Source organism: Pseudophryne corroboree, chromosome 6 (assembly GCF_028390025.1).
Source record: "Pseudophryne corroboree isolate aPseCor3 chromosome 6, aPseCor3.hap2, whole genome shotgun sequence".
Classification (NCBI taxonomy): domain Eukaryota; kingdom Metazoa; phylum Chordata; class Amphibia; order Anura; family Myobatrachidae; genus Pseudophryne; species Pseudophryne corroboree.
In genome coordinates, this window is record NC_086449.1 from 765,633,230 (window position 1) to 765,655,988 (window position 22,759).

General features: G+C 45.2%; 1 protein-coding gene across 1 annotated transcript in view; it reads right to left on the reverse strand.

The window, feature by feature from the left end:
- The window catches only part of FCHSD1 (FCH and double SH3 domains 1), a 190,170-nt gene extending 172,288 nt beyond the window's left edge, over positions 1–17,882 (reverse strand). The window contains exons 1-2 of the mRNA XM_063928610.1: positions 17,720–17,882; positions 11,249–11,346 (exon numbers count right to left, since the gene is read on the reverse strand). Of these exons, the coding sequence (XP_063784680.1) occupies positions 11,249–11,346; positions 17,720–17,854 (233 nt within the window). The 5' untranslated portion in view covers positions 17,855–17,882. The remainder of the gene's footprint in view (positions 1–11,248; positions 11,347–17,719) is intronic.
- Between the last annotated feature and the right edge of the window lie 4,877 nt (positions 17,883–22,759).

Genomic DNA, 22,759 nt, shown 5'->3' on the forward strand with positions numbered 1-22,759 from the left:
TCTCATAGTATCAGTGACCCGCTTTGACTGCTCCTGCACTCATAAGCATATTGCAGTGGCACCCACCTGTCCTTTAGCTGGTCCGGGACTTGTAGTGCGCGGACCGGTGATACACGCCTTGGCTCCAAACCCCTCACTGCAAGTATATGCCTGGGTCTCCTCTATATCTGTCCACTGTGCCATAATACACTCTGCTGAGACCCTTTCCCTGCCCAGCTCTGCGGTCTGAGTCCCCTGACCCCGCTGATGCTTCCTCCCCATACCTGCTGAGCCCTCTATGTGGAGACATGGATGCCATTCACTTCCCATAGCCATCTACACTGTTTCCTCGACAGGATGTAGTTACTATTAACAATGTCTCTTCTCCGTAACTCCCCGCAATCATCTTAACCGACACATTTGCACACTTGGCATAGAGGATATCTACCGTCCTAAGGCTCTGACGGAATTTCTACTAGTGTTATTTTTTTTCTTGACGGTGAATATATTATGCCTCCAAAGAAGCATAAAGCCTCCAAATCGATTTCTCAAGTCGCTTTTTTTAAGCCTTCTCCTTACCGTAATACGTCTCAAGGGACTGGGGCTTCTGCCACCGAATCGGGCCCTTCGCCCGCAACTTCCCCCCCAGTGATGGCCTTATCTTCATCCCATACCCTCTCCTCCTCGCCACGTTTGGAGGACAGCGAGGCCTAGGGCACAATGAAGCTTTTGTTACACCAGTTTAAAGTTGAAGTGGCTTCTGAGTTTCGTGTTATGTTGCAGTCATGCCAAAGCTCTATTGATGATCTGGGCGAGAGGACTGGACATCTGGAAACTAAGTTGGGTGAAGTACTGGGATCCCATAATACCATTATTGATTCTCATGATACCCTTGAGGGAGAAGTGGCGGCTCTGCGTGATAAAGTAGCAGATTTAGAAGACCGCTTGCGCAGAAATAATCTTAAGCTCAGAGGGGTTCCTGAATCAGTGTCTTACAGTAGTCTACATGACTATACTATTGAGATATTTAAAAAGCTGCTGCCTTCTGCTACCTCATTGGATCTGCTATTAGACTGTATTCATAGAGTTCCGAAAGCCCGCAGCGCTCCTGAAGGGGCGTCGAGAGATGTTTTAATAAGAGTACATTTATTTCATATTAAAGAATCCTTGCTCAAAGTGGCTAGACCTTCCTCTGACACGGTAGAAGATTTGGACCCGCTTCAAGTTTTTGGAGACCTATTACAGTACACCCTCACCAAGAGACAATCTTTTCATCCCGTTACCATAGCCCTTCGGAAAGCGGGTATCATATATAGGTGGGGCTTCCCCACGCATTTACCAATTTCTCTCGAGTGCTCTACTATTGCTGTGAATACTGTGGAGGACGGTACAAGACTTCTTCACAAATGAACATATCTGGAGGTCACAGGGCAGACTCTCCTGATTGCCGACTTCAGCAGGACTGGTCGACGGTTGGGAAGTAGGGCCTAGCTCCTGATGTAGTCTCATTGCCTAGGACGGTCTTTTTCTTGGGCTAGTGCTGGTTTTCATAAACTTTTCATTAAGTTTTACTATACTAAGAGTATGTTATAGTCTCCTACCTAGCTATTTAATGTTTATTGAGGTACTACTTTGCAGTGACTATTATGCATACTGGTTACAGTCAATTTGTAGGTTCCTGATCCACATTGTGTATTTCATTTCTGCTTCCCTGTTACATTTACTGTGTTAATCTTTGTTGGATCTAGGATTCTGTGACCTCTTTCAATCTCGCATACTGCTGCTGTTTTGACTTTATTTACCTGCTGTGCAATGTGCTAATGTTTGCAGTTCTTGGTTGTTTGATTGCGGGGAGGTTGGCCACTAACCTCTCTATTTTGTCGTGTGAGGCGTTGTATGTTTTGGCGCCTTGCTTTGGCTCTGTCTTTGTACGGAGTCTGTTTTTTTTTTTTGGTGTGTTGCGTTTTTCCCCTCTCTTTCCGTGTGTTCCCCTTTTGTGTCTCGTCTCCCCCATGCTCTTTTCTCTTTTTTCTGTGTGTGTTCAGGGAGCAATATTTCTTTTAATTACACTTGTTGGTTTAAGCAGAAGGTCCTCTTTCCCTTTATATTGTTATGGTTAATTTGGTATCTTTGAATGTTAAGGGATTGTATTCCCCACAGAAGCGCAAATTGGCCCTGTCCTCCTTTTATAAAATGAAGGCGAATGTAGTGGCTATACAGGAAACTCATTTTAGGAAATCAGACCCTCCTAGATTTTATGATAATCACTTTCCCACCTGTTATATGGCAAATGGTCCCACAAAAAAAGCCAGGGTTGCTATCCTTATTTCCCGTGACTGCTCTTTCAATTTAGAATCCCAAATCATAGACCCCGAAAGTCGATATGTAATGTTAATTGGACATCCTGATGATAGTATTGTTACCTTGGTTTCATGTTATGCTCCTAACTCTGGTCAACTTTCATTTTGCAGGAAATTATGCTCCTTCATACAGAAACATGCTAAAGGTGCCATAATGATACTGGGGGATTTCAACTTAGTTGTTGACCCCTTTATGGATAGATCTCATTCCACTAGAAGTCCCCTTGCTAGATCTAGGATTCCCTCTGATAAAAATCCTGGACTTCGCCAACTACTCGGAGAATATGATGTCTATGATGCGTGTCCGACTAAACACCCTACAGTTAGAGATTATTCCTTTTATTCACATGTCCACTCATCGTATTCTAGATTTGACCTTGTCTTGACCGATAAAGGGTCGCTATCGGCTATTAAGAAAATTGACATATTGCCGATGACCTGGTCAGATCACTTTCCGCTAAAAGTAGTTTGGGAACCAAGGGCCCATACAGTCTCTCCGGGCCCTTGGAGGCAAGGGAATTGTCATCATGAGGCTTCTCTAGCCATACATCAAACTTTAAAGTTGTACCTACAGACTAACAAACCCGAAGATACTTTGGTGTTCTTTTAAAGCAGTATTACAGGGGTCAGCCATTCCGAACGCATATTAGCTGAAAGTGAAGTTGCAAACTTAGAATTAACACATAAGGCTGATCCGCAAAATAGGATTACCTTTAAGCTTTTGCTTGCCGCTAGGAAACAGGTGAACGTTTTTTCTCTTCGGGAAGTACAATGCAATATTGCTTCTCTAAGCCAGAGATTCTATGTATTTGGGAATAAGGCGGGTCGCCTTTTGGCCTGGAAACTGCGAGGTCGCCGCGCTAAAGCCAGACTTCACTAGATCTATTCTTCTACGGCAGTGTTTCCCAACCTCGGTCCTCAAGGCCCACTAACAGTCCTGGTTTTAGTGATATCCAGGCTTTAACACAGGTGACTTAATTAGTAGCTCAGTTATTTTGATTTAACCATCTGTGCTGAAGTCTGGATATCACTAAAACCTGCACTGTGGGTGTGCCTTGAGGACCGCGGTTGGGAATGCCTGTTCTACGGGCTCTAGAGTCTCTGACCCATACGATATAGCAAACACCTTTGCAGAGTATTACTCTCAACTTTACAATTTGCAGTCAGATCCTGTTACTCCTCAACCTATGGAGGCTGAAATCCAGTCTTTTTTTAATAACTTGTCCCTCCCTGCGCTGGACTCCAAGGCCTGCCTGTCCCTCAGCAACCCTTGGTCTATTACTGAACTAGAGGCAGCTATTGATGGTCTCCCACGAGAAAAAGCACCAGGCCCCGATGGATTTCCGTCTAATTTCTATAAAATTTATAAAGCAGATTTAGCTCCGGTGCTGTTGCCCGTTTTTAACGAGGCGTCTGATGTTGGGAGGTTCCCGAGGGAGATGCTTGAAGCGCAAATAGTTACTATACCTAAGCCGGGTAAACCTCCCACATCAGTTCAAAATTACCGTCCGATAGCTCTGTTGAATACAGACGCTAAGCTTTTTGCTAAGCTTATTGCTAATCGCCTTTGTCCCCTATTACCTTCCCTGATAGCTGCTGATCATGTTGGCTTTGTTCCGGGAAGCAGGCCCCGGACAACACTCGGAGAGTTTACAATGTCATGAACTATCGTAATTTTCATAAAACGCCCTTCTTGGTTCTGTCATTGGCCCTCATTCCGAGTCGTTCGCTCGGTAATTTTCTTCGCATCGCAGCGTTTTTCTGCTTAGTACGCATGCGCAATGTTCGCACTGCGACTGCGCCAAGTAATTTTGCTATGAAGATAGTTTTTTTACTCACGGCTTTTTCTTCGCTCCGGCGATCGTAGTGTGATTGACAGGAAATGGGTGTTACTGGGCGGAAACACAGCGTTTTATGGGCGTGTGGATAAAAACGCTACCGTTTCCGGAAAAAACGCGGGAGTGGCTGGAGAAACGGAGGAGTGTCTGGGCGAACGCTGGGTGTGTTTATGACGTCAAACCAGGAACGACAAGCACTGAACTGATCGCAGATGCCGAGTAAGTCTGAAGCTACTCTGAAACTGCTAAGAAGTTTGTAATCGCAATATTGCGAATACATCGTTCGCAATTTTAAGAAGCTAAGATTCACTCCCAGTAGGCGGCGGCTTAGCGTGTGTAACTCTGCTAAAATCGCCTTGCGAGCGAACAACTCGGAATGAGGGCCATTGGACGCTGAAAAGGCGTTTGATAGACTCCATTGGGGGTATCTGAGATCTGTCCTATGTAAATTTGGCTTTCAAGGGAGGTTTCTGGACTCCATTTTTGCCTTGTACTCCACTCCCTCTGCAAAGGTGTATGTTAATGGTTGTCTGTCGAGGGGTTTTGATATTCTAAATGGCACCAGACAGGGGTGCCCTTTGTCACCCCTTATTTTTTCTCTGGCTATCGAGCCCCTGGCAGAGACTATTAGGACTGATAGTTTTAGGACCTGAGATACGAGGGCTGAGTCATAAAGTCAGCCTTTTCGCGGATGATATTTTGCTCTGTTTGACCCACCCTGAGTCCTCCCTCCCCGGCCTTCATGCTATCCTAGCATATTTAAATTTCATATTACAAATTAAATACTTCCAAAGCGGAGGCTCTCCCACTCCATATCCGATCACATACCCTGGCTTTCCTTAAAGATAGATATAGATATGCTTGACAAACGAGATACATTAAATATCAGAGACCTTTAGGACTGTAATTATGTACCTTTGTTAAGTGCCTTCGAAAAATTGATTAAGGAGTGGTCCCTTCACGAAATCTCTTGGTTGGGGCGTATTTCAGCGATTAAGATGGTACTGTTACCGAAACTTCTGTATTTGTTCCAGTCCATCCCCCGCAATTTCCCTAAACCTCTTAGTTTCAGAGCTAATAAAATTTTATCTCACTTTATCTGGAAGGGATCTAGACCCCGTATTGCTAGGCACATTCTGTCTCTGCCCAAGAGTTTTGGCGGGGTGGTTTATCCCAACTTAGACGCTTATCACTCTGCCTGTCTCCTTAGTCAGGCGCGAGATTGGTTTGTTGCACATTCCCCCAAACCATGGGTACTTATTGAAAAATCCTTCTTGAGATCAATAGTTCTTATAGATCTATTTTTCTTGCCTGTACACAGCGTTCCAAAGTGGATTGGTCCTGGGGACGCGATTAGATGTACGTTAAAACTCTGGCACTCAGTAGCAGCATCTGACCCAACAATTACGAACCCTGTAGCTGATCTTCCTATCGGAACCATAGCCTGTATTATCCCTAATCTCACCTTAGACGCCTGGATCGCTGCTGGTATCGTGAAACTGAAAGAGCTTTTCTCCAAAGGTGGTTTAGTTCCTTTCTCTCTACTTCAATCTCATTTTGATATATCGAAACATGATTTCTTTAAGTACTTACAATTATGCCACTGGCTCTACTCTTGTATTGACAAGTCTAGTAGTCCCCCTCCTCTACCTGCTCTTTTACTCTCTAGACTGTCTTCTCCTGGCCATAGAGGCAGGATATCTAGATGGTATCAGTATATTGTTCTTCTGCATAAAACAGATAAACTACCTTCACAATTAAGTGGGAAAAGGACCTCTCTGTGGTCCTCCAAGAGGAGGACTGGGACTCCATCTCCTTAATGTGCTTTAAAATCTCTAAATGTCTCCAGCACTCGGAAATGTTTTATAAACTATGCCATATGGGGCGTACTTCACTCCTCAGCGGCTTCATCATATCTGGCCCTCGAAATCCCAGCTATGCTGGAGAAATTGTGGTCGTGTAGGTACCATTTTTCATATTTTCTGAGAATGCCCGGTCTTGGGGCCGCTGTTGACGGAAGTGTTCTCTCTTCTGTGGGAAGTGTTGGGAGTGGATGTGCCTCCCGGCACAGTGTTTGCCCTGCTTTACCAAGTTGCGATAGGAATATTGTTGGCCATATCTTAATATCTACTAAGGCGGAAATAGGTCATTTGTGGAAATCACAGTCTATATCTAGCATTTAGACTATTATCAATAATATTCATAAGCATTTCTTGTTCGAAACAGCAGGTTGTGTGTACGCTTCGTCGCCTTCTTCCATCCATATGAGATGGTTTAAATGGAGTGAATTCCAGGAGAGACAAGGTCTCTCTATACTTTTTTAGGGACCCTATTAACACGTCGATTTTAAAATTCTCCACATTCTAAAAACGACCAGCTGTTATGGATTCTCTTCTTTCTTTTTATGTTTCAATACCTGTGTATGCTGCCCCCCTGGACATATATGTTGCCTTACCTTTTGTCTACATGTTTCCCCTTATGTGTCGTTGTACTGTATTGTTTTTCTTCTTCTCCTTCCTCTCCTTTTTTATTTTATTTTATGTGTATGTTTATGTCTATGCCTGATTTGAAGATTCATGTACACTATTGGTGAATTGAGTATTTTGATCACGATTTACTGAGAGACACATACGCTTCTTTGGTACGCTCAACGTTGTTTTTTGTACGGTCTCTGCTAAGTGAACATTTCATTCTTTTGTATTTGAAACTTAATAAAAACCATTGTTTACAAAAAAAAAATTCGACCTTTAGTAAATACACCTCATAGAATCCTGCTTGTTACTACTTTGAAAAGGTGGATCACTGGTTAAACAGGAACCACAAAAGGTATTTCTTTGTTGTGTTCATAAGAGGAAGAATAAAATTAAGTTTGATGTTGGCTCACTTTCTTGAAATTTCAATAAAAAACACTTTTTTTACCCATTTGAGTTAAAAAAAATGTTTTTAAAAGTGTTAGAATAAGTAAAGAGACAAATGGAGTTTTATAGAAAAAAAAACAACAAAACAATGTATAATTTGTGTGGGTACTGCATAAAAAATTTATAATATTGATATTGGACTGTATCAAGCGCAAATGTAAAAAATTACCTGAGCACTAGGATAAGAAATCCTCAGCAGCAAAGGGGTTACAATTGCTTAGAAAAGAGTATGTCCGAAGAACTACAGTACAATGCTGCGCAGTGACTAGTAGACTGGACTGACATGGGACTATGGGCCTAATTCAGATCTGATCGCAGCAGCAAATTTATTAGCCAATGGGCAAAACCATGTGCACTGCAGGGGAGGCAGATATAACATTTGCAGAGAGAGTTAGATTTGGGTGGGTTATATTGTTTCTGTGCAGGGGAAATACTGGCTACTTTATTTTTACACTGCAATTTAGATTTCAGTTTGAACACACCCCACCCAAATCTAACTCTCTCTGCACATGTTGCATCTGCCCCCCCTCCCTCCCCTGCAGTGCAGCATGGTTTTGCACAACTGCTAACAAATTTGCTGCTGCGATCAGATCTGAATTAGGTCCTATGCTTTAACTTACTGCTGTCCACCCACCCACTCACTCAAGAAAATTAAGTTCATTTAGCTTCCCACTGAAAGGAAGTGAATGCACGGCTGAAATATGATCCATAAAGGGCCGGGTGCCACAGCTCTGCAAGGTGGCTTGCTTTGGCTCAAATAATATGGTGTCACTGTTAGAGGGAAGAGAAGACTTGCCTGTCTGCCAATAAGCAAGTCATGTTCAGGAACAAGATGGAGCTCGATCCCCAAGGAATCAAACGTCCTCTATACAGTAGCTAGCATAGAGGGCTCCACTGTGCATATTGGAAACAGGACAGGTTATTGCTGTATATAGATACATATGGACTGTGGGCCTGATTCCGTGTTGGCGCACTTGACAGCGCTGCTGAGTCCTTGGATGCTAATGCAGCAGGAGCCTTCTTGTCTAAACAGAGATCTCCTGCCAGCTTCTCTGATCCGCTGCTGCATCCTAAGACTCATCATCGGATCACTCTGGGCCGTTGCAGCTCAGAGTGCAAATCTGCAATGGAAAATGCAGACGATGGCCTCAGCACTCCGAGAAAACAGAGCCTCCATTTTTTGGAAGGCTGGCCATCCCAGCCCCCGGCCCTCCCCTAAATGGCCACAGCATCAATCAGGCTACGGCTTTAGGGAACTGCAAGAGATCTCAGATTAGGAAGCCAGCGCATGCGCAGTACAGTTCTTCTAATATCTGAATCAGGCCCAGTGCAAGGACTGATAAATTGTCTGGTTCACAAAGCTCCCATCCACTATACAAATAGTTCACCTCTCTTACATACATTACACCCACTTCAATCCCCCTAATAAACCTTCACCTCTATTTCCACTTCATTCTGGGGAAGATTTAGAGGTCAGGCCGACCCTAGCAGTGGCGGCTCCAGAGGAGGGGCTGCACCACAGTTCAAATTTCAAATAGGGAAGTCACACCAACTGCCACCAACTGTCATCCCAAACTGACTCACTGACAGTAGGTGTGGCTCCCTAGTTAAACTTTGAACTACGCTGCAACCCCACCTTTGGAACCGCCACTGGACCCTAGGCACAACAATATTGGTCAGCCCACATCACGTCACTACCCCTTTCATGTCGGGGTTGTTTCTGATGCCTCCAGACTGTAAAAGCAGCCCCAAACTCACCCCCTTCACCACAATTTGCTGCCCACTGCCCCCTTTGATACTTGCAAAATAAAAAAATAAGTTGTAAAGACCTGACCTCATTAGGCCTAGCAGAGCCCGCATGTGAGGGAGTCTACTGTGCCGCCACCCAGCAAGTGGCACCCCTAGGCACATGCCTAGTGGGAAATCTACCATTGACTGCACTCCTTTTCCTTATCTCACTGCTTTATGCCCCCTCAAGTCCATTCTCTAAATTCAAAATTAGCCCATTATGCATAATTATTCCTAAGTAACTGAACATCTTATCCATTACTCCTCCCCTCATTTCTTCCGTCCCCCCACCCTACATTACCCACAACACTCTTCTGTAGTCATTTATAACCTGATGCCAAGTGTGGACCGAGGCCTGGCCCGGATTGTAATAAAATCTGGCTTCTTAGTATTTGCCATCATTACTCATGATGTGAAAAGTAATAATGTTTAACCAACAACCTTCCCACACAGGGAAAGGAGAGCTCTATGTTTGTACATTGCTTTTTACGAAGTTATTTTTCAACATGGGCAAGCTGCAAACCAATTCCGAAAACAAACAAATAAATATACATGATATGAATGATGCACCTATTGAACTATTATCATTCTGATTCTTTTTTTTCTGTAATTCTTTATTCTAGTTGTTTACAAAGAAGAAAGCTATTTTACAGTAGGGTCATGTACAATAAGTTGCATAAACAGAGAAACCAAAATGCCTAACATGAATCTCAACATATTCTTTATGTGTGTGTGTGTGTGTGTGTGTGTGTGTGTGTGTGTGTGTGTGTGTGTGTGTGTGTGTGTGTGTGTGTGTGTGTGTGTGGGGGGGGGGGAGGGCAGTGTCTAGGGCAGCCGTGGCCAACCTGTGGCTACCGACACTCAGTCACCTGACCACAACAGATCCTAGAAACTGGTGCACTCCAACCAGACACACAGCAGCACTACAGTGACTGAAAACTGAGGGAGACAGATACAGGGCTGGAGTGACATATGAGGGTGGGCTGGAGTGACACAATGGGGAGCTGGCTGGTGTGACAAAGGAGAATCCTAGCAGGAGAGACACAATGGGGAGCTGGCTGGTGTGACAAAGGAGAATCCTAGCAGGAGAGACACAATGGGGAGCTGACTGGAGTGACACAGGAGGGTGCTGGCTGGAGTGACACATTGACACATGGGGGAGCTGGCTGGAGTGACACATTGACACATGGGGGAGCTGGCTGGAGTGACACAGGAGGGTGCTGGCTGGAGTGGGTTGTAGTAGGGTATACCGACGGCCGGGCTCCCGGCAACCAGCATACCGGCGCCGGAATCCCGACTGCCGGCATATCGACAGCTGGGCGAGCGCAAATGAGCCCCTTGCAGGCTCGCTGTGCGCGCCACACTATCTATTCTCCCTCCAGGAAGGCTGTGGACCCCCAAGAGGGAGAAAAGATGCCGGAATGCCGGCGATCGGGATTCCGGCGCCGGTATGCTGGTCGTCGGGAGCCCGGCCGCCGGCAAACAGAAGACCACCCGCTGGAGTGACACATGGAGGAGCTGAAGTGTATTATGTGAATATGGCTTTTTCAATGTATTTTCTGTGGATCTGGATTTTTCAATTATTTTATGTGGAAGTGTCTTTTTCAATGTATTTTATTTTGATTCTGGCTTTAAAATTTATTTTATATGGATCTGGCATTTTCATTGTCTTTTATACCAGGGGTGTGGCCTAGCAGGCACAAGGTCACACCTCATTTTTGCACACGTGCCTTCGGCTTGATGTCGGCTCTTTAACGTACCTAACAAGATTTTTTGGCTCTTTGTCTCTGACTGGTTGGCCACCCCTGGTTTAGGGGATACGGTCATTAGGTCGACCACTATTGGGCGACATGCATTAGGTCGACATGGTCACTATGTCGACATGTACTCGGGCGACATGGAAAAAGGTCGACATGCGTTTTTCAAAAAAAAAAAAATCTTTCATTTTTTTTGAACTGTTTCATACTTTACGAACTACGTGGACTACGATTGGGAATAGTAACCTTGCCCGAAGCATGGCGAGTGAAGTGAGCAATGCGAGGGGACACTGTGCACTAACTGGGGTTCCCCGTCATTTTACGGTGAAAACTACACCAAAAAAAACTTTCCAGGTCGACCTTGTTCATGTTGACCTAATGACTGTGTCACCCTAATTCAGGTGTCGACCAATAGTGGTCGACCTAATGCATGTCGACCCTATGACCCATACCCGTGTCTAGTGAGCTATATTGAGGAAGGCAACAAGGTCTATTTTCTCATGGTAGTACCAGAGGTTTAGAAAACATGGAAACACAACCCACAATTACCAAATTCCATAGATATCCCAGGTAACTAGATTTAATGTATTCACCACCTTTGATGTTACCTGATGTCTTCCAGGAGCTCGGTGTCCTGCTGCTGCTTGTTCTGAAGACTAGACAGCTGTTCCCCAAATCGTAACTTTACCTCCTGAGTAACTTTCACCTGAAAATGCAAAATACACAGTTTAGTTTTATCCATAGATCAGACATTATGGGGCCAACTCTGAATCACACGTAAGTTGGAATGCAGCTGCACATAGCACATTGTACCATCGGCACACACGCGGTAACAAACCTTTGTGTATCTGCACCCAGGATAGGGCTGGTGTAAATTTGTGGGAACGCCACACAAGCAGATCTATAGGGGTGGTGCAGCTATACAGATACAGCCGACTCTGAACACAGGCATAAAAGCGCATGTATTTTCAAGGACGCAAGCTTCCGCATAATATCAGGGTATGACGCATAATAGAACATAGGATATACCTTCCAGGGAAAGTCTGCTCTTGATGCTGGGAACGCTTTCACGGCAAGTGTTTATAAAACAAAAGATGTCCAGTAGGCCCAGGATGGTCAGTATCGGGTCTGCTCCCTTAAGCAGGGTGCTGCACGTACCTACAGAGAGATGCCAAATAGCACTGGGCCCTTCCTGGTAGCCCTGGGCTGTCGGTACCAGGGTAATAACAATATTTTTGCCCCCATAATAAAGTAATGTTTATTATTGCCATATGTATTGTCATTTTTTTTTTAAATTGCCACCTTAAATAAACTGTTGCTGCCTTTAGAAATGAAAAAAGTGCCCTATTAAGACCTTAATAATATAAATGTGACCCCCTAGAATTACCGTATATACTCGAGTATAAGCCGACTTTTTCAGCACTTTTTTTCGTGCTGAAAAAGCCACCTCGGCTTATACTCGAGTCAGCGTTAGGAGGGACACGGAGAGCACTGCGCGCGGCTCTCCTGTGTCCCTCCTGCATCTCCGGCGGCAGCGGCGTGTGTGTTAAAGGAAGTGCACGAACCGGCACTTCCTTTAACACACACACGCCGCTGCCGCCGGAGATGCAGGAGGGACACAGGAGAGCCGCGCGCTGCGCTCTCCGTGTCCCTCCTTCAGAAGACAGCGCGGGAGCGACGGAGGGTAAGTATCTAGCACTGTGGGGCATATCTGGCACATCTGGCACTGTGGGGCATATCTGGCACTGTGGGGCATATCTGGCACACCTGGCACTGTGGGGCACATCTGGCACTGTGGGGCACATCTGACACATCTGGCACTGTGGGGCACATCTGGCACTGTGGGGCACATCTGGCACTATGAGGTCTGTGTACGGGTAGAGCTGCATTTCCCACCCTAGGCTTATACTCGAGTCAATAAGTTTTCCTAGGTTTTTGTGGTAAAAATTAGGTGCCTCGGCTTATATTTGGGTCGACTTATACTCGAGTATATACGGTATATATAAATAAAAGTGCCTCTATATATAATAAATCTATAATTATTGGCCTCTTTCTGGCAAAACATTTTTTTTCTACTACTTAAACAAAAATTTGGACAACTTCATACTTACCTGCACATTTGTTCTAGTCTTGATCCAATGTACTCCACCAGACATGCAATATCTTTTAAAAAAACAACAGACGGTTCACCTCGCTAATAGCCAGAAAGCCACAGAGCAAGAATCTTCTCTTCTACAGAATACACAGAAAATCAGGAGCTCGGAAGGCCCTGACTGGATGCGTCTTTTCTTGAAGATAAGGGGGGTAATTCCAAGTTGATCGCAGCAGGAAATTTTTTAGCAGTTGGGCAAAACCATGTGCATTGCAGGTGGGGCAGATATAACATTTGCAGAGAGAGTTAGATTTGGGTGGGTTATTTTGTTTCTGTGCAGGGTAAATACTGGCTGCTTTATTTTTACACTGCAAATTAGATTGCAGATTGAACACACCCCACCCAAATCTAACTCTCTCTGCACATGTTAAATCTGCCTCCCCTGCAGTGCACATGGTTTTGCCCAATTGCTAACAAAATTCCTGCTGCGATCAACTTGGAATTACCCCCAAGATTCGGCCCATGACTGTGCGTCTGTTAACTAGCCAGACTTTCTCTATCTTGTTGTGTTGTTGGGCTCTTCGGAGATGGCACTTGTCAGGACATCTGCTTTATTTATTTTTTGGGAGGGGGGGGGGGGTTATAATTTTCCATTCCATCAGATCATGACAGGAACAACGGTACAGCTAAAAAAAAATGCTACAAAATTACTTTTTTTGTGAAAAAGTATAGAATAATTATTATATACATGGCAATTCTAAGGGGGCACTTTTTATTTTTAAAAGGGGGAAATTTATATTATTTCAGTCACAAGATATCGACCTAGGAGAACAAGACATTATGAACAGAGAGGGAGAGAATAGAGGAGGTCTTGGCTGAGGGAAAGCCGAGGAGTTCAGTTTTTCAATAATATTGTGTTTCAGGAAATGTCACATCCAGTACGAGATGGCTGATAGATAGGGGGTAACATGGGAGAGGACAGAGGGAGAGAGGTCAGGGGCAGAGAGGTAAATATAAGTACCGTTGGCATACAGTTGGTAGTGAAGTCCAAAGGAACTAATAAGCTCACTGAGGGAAGACGTGGAGAAGATAAGTGGGCCAAGGAAAATACCTTGGGAGACCCTGATGGGAACTGGAGGATGGGGGGAGGGGGGGGGGGTGTAGATACAGAGAAGGAGCAGCTAGAGAAGTAGGAGTGGAGGGTTGAGCTCACCGTAGTACCCACATCCAAGGGGTACCAGGAAAAACCCAATGCTATTCAGCGTTAGGTTACATGGGGCTAGATGCATCATCGCTTGGAGAGTGATAACATGGATAGAGAAAAAGCACCAGCCAATCAGCTCCTAACTGACATGTCACAGGCCCTGTTTGAAAAATGACAGTTAGGAGCTCATTGGCTGGTCATTTATCACTCTCCATTTTATCACACTCCAAGCGATGATACATCTAGCTCATGTTCTTTTAACACCCCTTCCCCCTCGTCTAAGGGGACCAGACCCGATGGTGAATAGCCTATTGTGATCTGACTGCTTAATACAGTCGGCATCCATTTCTTATCAACACATTGGGGAAAAAATAATGGCAACATGTGGTATAAAATGGCAGCCTTCTAGCTTTCTGGTACAGCAATTTGCAACTCACTGGAATACCAAACTTTTGGCAAAGTCAGAGGACAAGAGCTAAATGTACTCAAAGTGTAGAGTGTCATCGCTGCACACAGTCAGAACAGAGGAATGCCCACTCGCTCACTACTACACTGTGTAACAGAGTACATGGACATACGCCGCTAGGGGCGGACTAGCCCCGTGCTGGGCTTCCCCCCACATGTCTGAGTAACTGACAGCACACCTACGATCAGATCTGAATCACCCCCTGAGTTTGAGAACCTGTGCTACAGAATATACAGTTAGTATCCATGCTGTTGCATTTCACACTATGATGCTGCAAACGTTAGTCTAAAACATTATAATAAAAAGGACACACGAACCAAAAATTACATCAGTTACCTATACTCTCCTGAAACAAAAAGTTATGGGGGGGGGATTTTATGTTGACAACATGACGAATGGAGACATAATACACTGAATGCCAGTTAGTTGTATCATTATCTCACTGTTTGATTTGTGCCCCCAAACAGTCCGTTCTAACCTTTTTATATTGTAATGTTGTGTATACTAAGGTAAGGCTGGGTACACATTATGCAATGTCATTCATACAGCTGACAAACGACATATCGCTAAGTGCATCTTTCTCATGAGTACGGGCTCTGGGCAGGATACAGGACGCATTGCAGTTTGTGTCTGATGTATCCCGCCAGGATGCAGTCAGGATCCCGTCTGTCGGGATCCCGGTCGTCAGATTACAGACGCCGGAATTCCTACACTATTCATAATGCCGACAACGGCATCCCGAATAGGTAGACATCCCGGCGTCGGAATCCTGACAGCTGGGATGCTAAACAGCCTCATACCGTGCCGCTGAAGAGGTAAACCGCGGGGGGAGCGGGACAGGTTAGGTTTAGGCTGCAGGCGGTGGGGGGGGGGGGGTTAGGATTAGGCTGCAGGCCGGGAGGGTTCGGTTTCGGCAGCGGGGATGGGAGGTTAGGTTTAGGCACTGACGGGGGAGGGTTAGGGCTAGGCACTAAGGGGGAGGTTAGGGTTAGGCAGCGGGTAGCGATGGTTAGGAGGGTAGGGGAGAGGGTATAGCACCCCTTACTCACCCCTGTCGGCGTCTGCGCTATCGGGATCCCGACGTGGGTATTTCGAACTTTGGGATCCCGCCCTACGGCTTCCTGTACTGATCCCATCCCGCCAGTCATCGAAGTCATAACAGCATTTATTAACGTCGTATGCTTGACGAAAATTGCAAAGAACAACTCTCCCTGTAAGAGCTGTCATTTGCGATACAAGGACTTCCAGGTTTAGGACCTGGGAGTCCTTCTGCACATGCGTTTAGTGATGGACGGGCAACAGGGGAAGCTGGAAGGAATCTTCTCAGAGGGAAACACGAAAAGAAGCCCACAGGCTTCTATAGGGTAACGTCATTTAAAGATGGCATCGCCCACCGCATCCAAACCCTTAAATATAGATCGCATTCCGGAGCGTGGTACATATGAGAAAAACGGCCAAACAGCATTTTTGGAGATTTGGCTGCTGTTTTAGCTATGATGCATCCCACCCGATATGTCTGAACAATGGCGTTCACAGATGTATAAGGTTGGCCCTGCAGCACAGCCAATGCCAAAATATCATGCAGATATATCGGTACATCTGACTGTGCGTTACAGCCGACCCACCGACTGCGCAATAGGGCGGCGGCAGAAGTCATTGAATAGGACATCACAAGTGGGCAGGCATATTCAAATGAATCTGCTGTCAGACAAATCTGGCGGATGATTGGTTAGTGTGTATCCAGCTGAAGTCTCCTGTACAGCACTGTGCACAAGTGGTGGCACCACATAAATAAAATATAATAATAATAATAATAATAATAATAGGAGGTAAAAAACAACTTACATCCAGGCCTGGTGACAAGTGCACTTATAGCAAAATTTTCTTAATTCAGAAACTTCCTAAAACCCTTATCAACCTTAATCAATTAAAAAAAAATGATCTGTCCAGTGACATATCTTAGGCTGGGACTATTCAGCATTAGCCATAGGCCATTAAATTTCAGACTAGCTCACAGTTAAAAAATACGCTGCAAACTTTTTCACAACACTATAAAAACTATATAAAGCAAATTAATGGCCACGTGTTAGTGACAGGTGTACGATACATCATTCATTCATCTCATTGCATCAGTAATAATCCTGCTTATGTGTGTCTGCCCCAATTAGATAGTATGAAATTAATATCAATACATTTATTACAAAATCTGTACATACATTTTTGCATAAGCAATGTCATGCACCTTCCCAAAATCCCCACCACACATCACTGTGCCCAGGTGCATCGCTGCCGCAGGCCCCTTCCTAGGGAATGTCTATAGATGAGTACAGTACTTTACATAATGGACTGGGTCTGTAGCAGTCTGCACAACAAATACAAACCTGTACGTTGCCCACGGTCATTTCATTTTTACGGCTCAAGGTATTTAACCTGGAAGATGAAAATATGCAAGTGCTGACAGCTGTCAGCAGATCCCTAGCTAGGAAAGACAATGTGACGGTTCAGCAACATACAACTGCTCTTTCTTTTTACCACTGTGCATCTTTCTCTTGCATTAATCCAGTAAAGTAACAGGACGCATTTTCTGCATAGGGTATCAGCACTGTAACTTATTCATGTTGTTTTGGTTTTAATATTTAACTCCCCACACACCCTCTATAACCACCACATCTGGCTGCTACTGTGAAAACTGGTGATAACATTCAATGCTGTTATTAGGAAATTCTAATAATAACAGTACAGCACATTATTCTTCTGAGCGTGTAATCATGTTCAGTATTTCCATGCTGCAATTCTCTGGTGGTTGTGCGAACACTTGCAACGTGTAGCATTGTACATTTACACACTAGGGGGTCACATAGGACCACTGCCCCTTCATGGCTTGAGTCACAAATGCTTTCTACACCTATAGTGAATACATATTGCATGCCAGTAGTAACTATAGATATAGATGTAGACACTGTAGTAGATATATATATATATATATATATATATATATATACACACAGATAGATAGATAGATAGATAGATAGATAGATAGATAGATAGATAGATAGATAGATAGATAGAGCTGTAGCTATAATACCACCATGAAGAGTCCAGGATGACAGTATAGTCACACAGCAGGTAAGGATGAGGTGTGTTTCCATATGGGACAGTGCAGACGCCAGGCATGTCCCCGGGCCAGATCCCTCTCTGGCAGGGGATGGCACAGTGATGATGACACCCAGTGCCCGGCACAGGTACCTCTACCCCCCCCCCCCCCCCCCCCCCCCGATCACTGCCCCCAGCCCAGCACCCGGGCACCTCACACTCACTTTCCTAGGCGGAGGCTGCATCTTGCAGGATAGTCCTCGGTCTCTTGCACTGACAGCAGCAGGAGCAGCAGCAGCAGGACAGGGTGCCCAGAGCCCGGAACTCACTTCACCTCTACTACCCAGTCTCCGCCCCATCACTGCCCGCCCCGCCCACCTGCTTGTTACTACTCTCCAAACACCTCGTACTTTACAGCGCTAACAGCACGCCTACTTATTAGGCGAACCACGCCCACCCCGCGCTAGCCCCGACCGCTCTTTAGTATAGGCGCGCCCACCCCGCGATAGCCGCGCCTACTCATTAGCCTAAACGCGCCTAGTGCTAAGCATTAGCCCCGCCCACTTCGATAGAAGTTCCTTACAGCGGTACGCCCACATGTTTAACAAAAGGCGCGCTGGTGTCCATGGCGCCCCGCCCACCTTCCCTCAGTCACCCTGTGAGACTCATCACGGCCATGATATGACTGATAGCAGTGATGACTCCACCTCATCACAGCACATTAGGCTATACGAATTAATACCAGATTATATATAATTGTTACTAGGGACAAGAAGTTGCTCATAGGGGCTGATTCTGAGTCACACTCAATGCTGATGTTAAAATAAATTAGCATTCATTTTATTGTGACTAGGCTTAATAATAATAATTTTATTTATATAGCGCTCTTTCTCTAACAGGACTCAAGGCGCTTTACAGATATCAAAAACAATGCACATGATACAGAGGATTTGAGTAATACAACAATAGACAAGCCACACAGACATAAAAGAAAACCTTAAGCACACAGAAAGCATAATGCAGGATTGGTGTAGGCATTTTGGGTAATAACTTCCAAGGGTTGTGTATTCCACCCTCACAAGGTACCAGGTGCGGCAGCCATCTTGGGCGCTCAGCGTAGGGTTACCCAGGGTGGAATAGTCCACCCCTAGAAGAGATGACACAAAATGGGGGTGATTTCAGAGTCCTACAGTTCAGAGTAGGGTTCCATCAAAACCATCAGGCCTATGTATTTTTCATCCCATCCACAAGTGTACCATATGGGGCAGCCATGTTGGGCGCACTTTGAAGGTTACACTGTGGGAGGTGAGCCATACAGGGGCCAAGTTCATATATGGGAAAACTGATGCTTATGTAGTAGTATGATGTACCCTGCATGTAGGGCACAATGGAAAGGTGTGCAATCAGTGGAGGTAAACATTACTGGAAAAACACATGGTGGGGTTGAAGCGAGCAATGGAAAGAAAAAAAAAACACAATAGCAGGCAACTAGTGGCAGAAGTAGGATTGGGATAACATCATTTGAGTCTAAAAAGTCACGTGCAAAGTCGCACTGCGTCTGCGGCCCACAGTGTCTGCGCACGACTGAATTTGCCGCACTGACTGCATAGCACATCATCCACACAGTGCAGGAAGAGACTGCGGGCTGCCCAACAGATCCCGGTGCGCTGGCCATGCCCCCTGCATGACAAGAAACGGGCGTGAAGCGCCGTTGGCCTGAGTTCATGCCCCATTTTGAGTCCTGACCCACTGTTTTCAAAATTAGGGAGGTATGGTACTGGAGTATTGTGGGCGTGACGCAGGAATGGCGAGAACTCAGATGCAGTCAAGTACATTGGAGGCCATACTCTGATGGAGATTCCGCATCTAGCATGGGAATGCTGCAAGTCCGATGGTACGTCCGAAATTCAAATGGATTGGTTGCTATGGGCAACTTCACTCTTTTCACTGCTTGAGACATCAAGCCCTTCATTTTTTACATTGTGAGCAGCCAATTTTTAGCTTTTGCTATGACATCAGTAGCAACAATACTTAGAGAGTATCTGAGGTTACGCATGCACACGTCCGTAGGTCACTCACTGCGGTAGAGGTATCCCTCTTCTAGTTGTTCAGTGATGGATTGCAACCAAACGTTTTCTTATGAGGTGGGTGGAAGGTCCTGCACACTGCGGTGGTGTTCCGGGGAATCGGGAGATGCTCTGAGCTGTAGGTGTCCAGTCTCCTCTATGAGGTTAGCAATACACTGTATGGGTTGTTGCTATAGCACTTCACCTAGTGTGCGTGGATGAAGTATGATTCATGGAACGCAATGATTGTCTGGTATATAACCAATTGGAGTTGTATGTGATCTGAATAGCGCAATGGGTGTGACACAATAAACCGGGCGGAGATGTACATTTTTAAGGGTTGTTGTGCTACAATTGTCACAATGCTCTCTATAGGGGAGTAGGGATGCAGTTACATTGCTGGCAGTCAGGACTCCGGCAGTCAGGATACTGAGGCCAGATTGCCGACACACAGGGGCTATTCCCAATCGTGGGTGTCCATGACACCCACAGAATGGAAACAGAACTTGTGGCAAGCGCAGCGAGCCACCGCCGCAAGGGGACTCGCCCCGCTGCCGGCATACTGACGGCCAGGATGCCGTTGTTGGTATACTGACGGCCAGCATCCCGACCATTGGTAAATCCTACTGAACCCGTCCAGGGAGTATTAGTGAGGAATTGGTGCTTGTAACAGATATAACTAGGGTGGCCCGGGATTGGTTTGTTTCCTGTGTGGCACCACCCCCGCCCCCCGACCAGATCCATACCGCAGACATAACTCACCATATTACACGGGCAGGAGGGTAGGTCACTTCCTCCAGGTTAGGCGAGGTCCATGCGGCAGGTGACGGGCAGCTGGCTGTGCAGCGTGCCTTCTGACTTCTCGTCATACTGCGCAGGGGGAGCCGGGAGGAGGGAGCCGGGCAGAGTCTGAGCCTCCTGAGGACGCTCAACGCTGCCTGGCATTAAAAAAAAAAACAAAGGGCCGGCTTATCCCGAAATCCCTGAGATTGGATCCCGGATGATTTTCGGCCTAAATCCCGGGATCCCGCCGATCCCAGGATTGGCCACCCTAGATATGACGGAGCTTGGGGATAGTGATTATTTGTATGGGTGGGTTCGTAGGCTTTAGGTGACTGCTGCAGGGAGTACCTTCTGTACATGCCTGGTCCATATGGCCTTTGTTGTACGTTCCCCTTGCAGTTAGCTACTATGAAGCTTTGGGATCATCTTAAACTTGTTATCATATGCAAATTGACTCTACCTATTTATTTAAAACAACAATACACAAATGTGTATGAATTTTACAAAATTATGTTTTTCAATAGCAATAAACAATAATTAAGAAAAAGTAGTAGTATACTCAGAAGAGACGCATATTGGGGGTAATTCTGAGTTGATCGCAGCAGGAACTTTGTTAGCAGTTGGGCAAAACCATGTGCACTGCAGGGGGGGCAGATATAACACGTGCAGAGAGAGTTAGATTTGGGTGGGTTATTTTATTTCTGTGCGGGGTAAATACTGGCTGCTTTATTTTTACACTGCAAATTAGATTACAGATTGAACACACCACACCCAAATCTAACTCTCTCTGCACATGATATATCTGCCTCCCCTGCAGTGCACATGGTTTTGCCCAACTGCTAACAAAGTTCCTGCTGCGATCAACTCAGAATTACCCCCTTTATTCATTCTGTTATTATAAAATTGGAGCTTGATCCAGATTAGGACATGATGCACGTTGGCATGATGATGCAATTAGCGTCTCGGCCACAAGAGCCCGTTCTGGTATAGCACATCGCACATATCTTAATATGGCAGAATATAAGACATATAGGGGGTCATTCTGAGTTGATCGCTTGCTAGCAGTTTTTAGCAGCCGTGCAAACGCTATGCCGCCGCCCACTGGGAGTGTGTTTTAGTTTAGCAGAAGTGCGCCTGCAAAAAGGTTTTGTGTAGTTTCAGAGTAGCTCAAAACCTACTTAGCGCTTGCGATCACTTCAGCCTATTCAGTTCCGGATTTGATGTCACACACCCATCCAGCGTTCGCCCAGCCACGCCTGCGTTTTCCCTGGCACGCTTGCATTTTTCCGAACACTCCCTGAAAACGGTCAGTTGCCATCCAGAAACGCCCACTACATGTCAATCACTCTGCGGCAAGCAGTGCGACTGAAATGCATCGCTAGACCCTGTGCAAAACTGCATCATTCGTTGTGCAAGTACGTCGCGCGTGCGCATTGCGCCGCATACGCATGCGCAGATATGACGTTTTTTAGCCTGATCGCTGTGAATAAATGCAGCTAGCAATCAACTCGGAATGACAACTATATAGCGCAGAAAGTTGAGTGTAACAGGATAACTCTTTCCTTAATTGTAGATGTTGTAGTCTCGGTGTTTCTCCTTCTTTCATCATCTCCGTAATATGAGAAAAGAAGAGGAAATCGATATTAGTGTAACAATATATGTTATAAATTATACACAATAGAACCAATGTTGGTATGAAATTATCTGATTGAGGAACAACTGTAATATTCAGGCTTCATCAGACCCCTTTATATACTCTGTGTAAGTTTGAAGATTTCCTGTCCACATGGTTAGTCCTCCATAGATACATATAATTAAAGATGAAAATAGTGTATGATTATCTCAATAAAAATAAGTTTTAATATAAAGCACATATGGCAATACAAAACAATGGAACCGTACCGGAACCACACTTTTATAGAGTGGTGTTTATTACAGTTGGAGGTTCCGGACCCTCCTTCTCCTCCATAAAGGTGACGCAAGTACCGGTTCTCCTTATGGTGATATTCTTTAACCACTTAACTCATGATTCCCCTCCCCCCCCCCCAAAAAAAAAACCCCGCTAAGAAATTGTCATTTTTTTCATGAGTGGATTAGGTCAAGAACATGTATTTAAAACTTATCAAAATTGATTTTATAAAAATATGTTTTAAAATGTTTGTAAAATATTGGGTTTCAAACATCAGAATATCAGAATAATATTATTGGAACATCGGAAACATCGTGTCCATCACGCATTATCCCAGCGGCTGCTCATTTGAGCAGCCACCAGGTACACACTAGGGGGGTCATTCCGAGTTGTTAGCTCGTTGCAGATTTTTGCTATACTGCGATTAGTCGCTTACTGCGCATGCGTAAGGTTCGCAGAGCGCATGCGCTTAGTTATTTTACACAAAAGTTAGGTATTTTACTCAC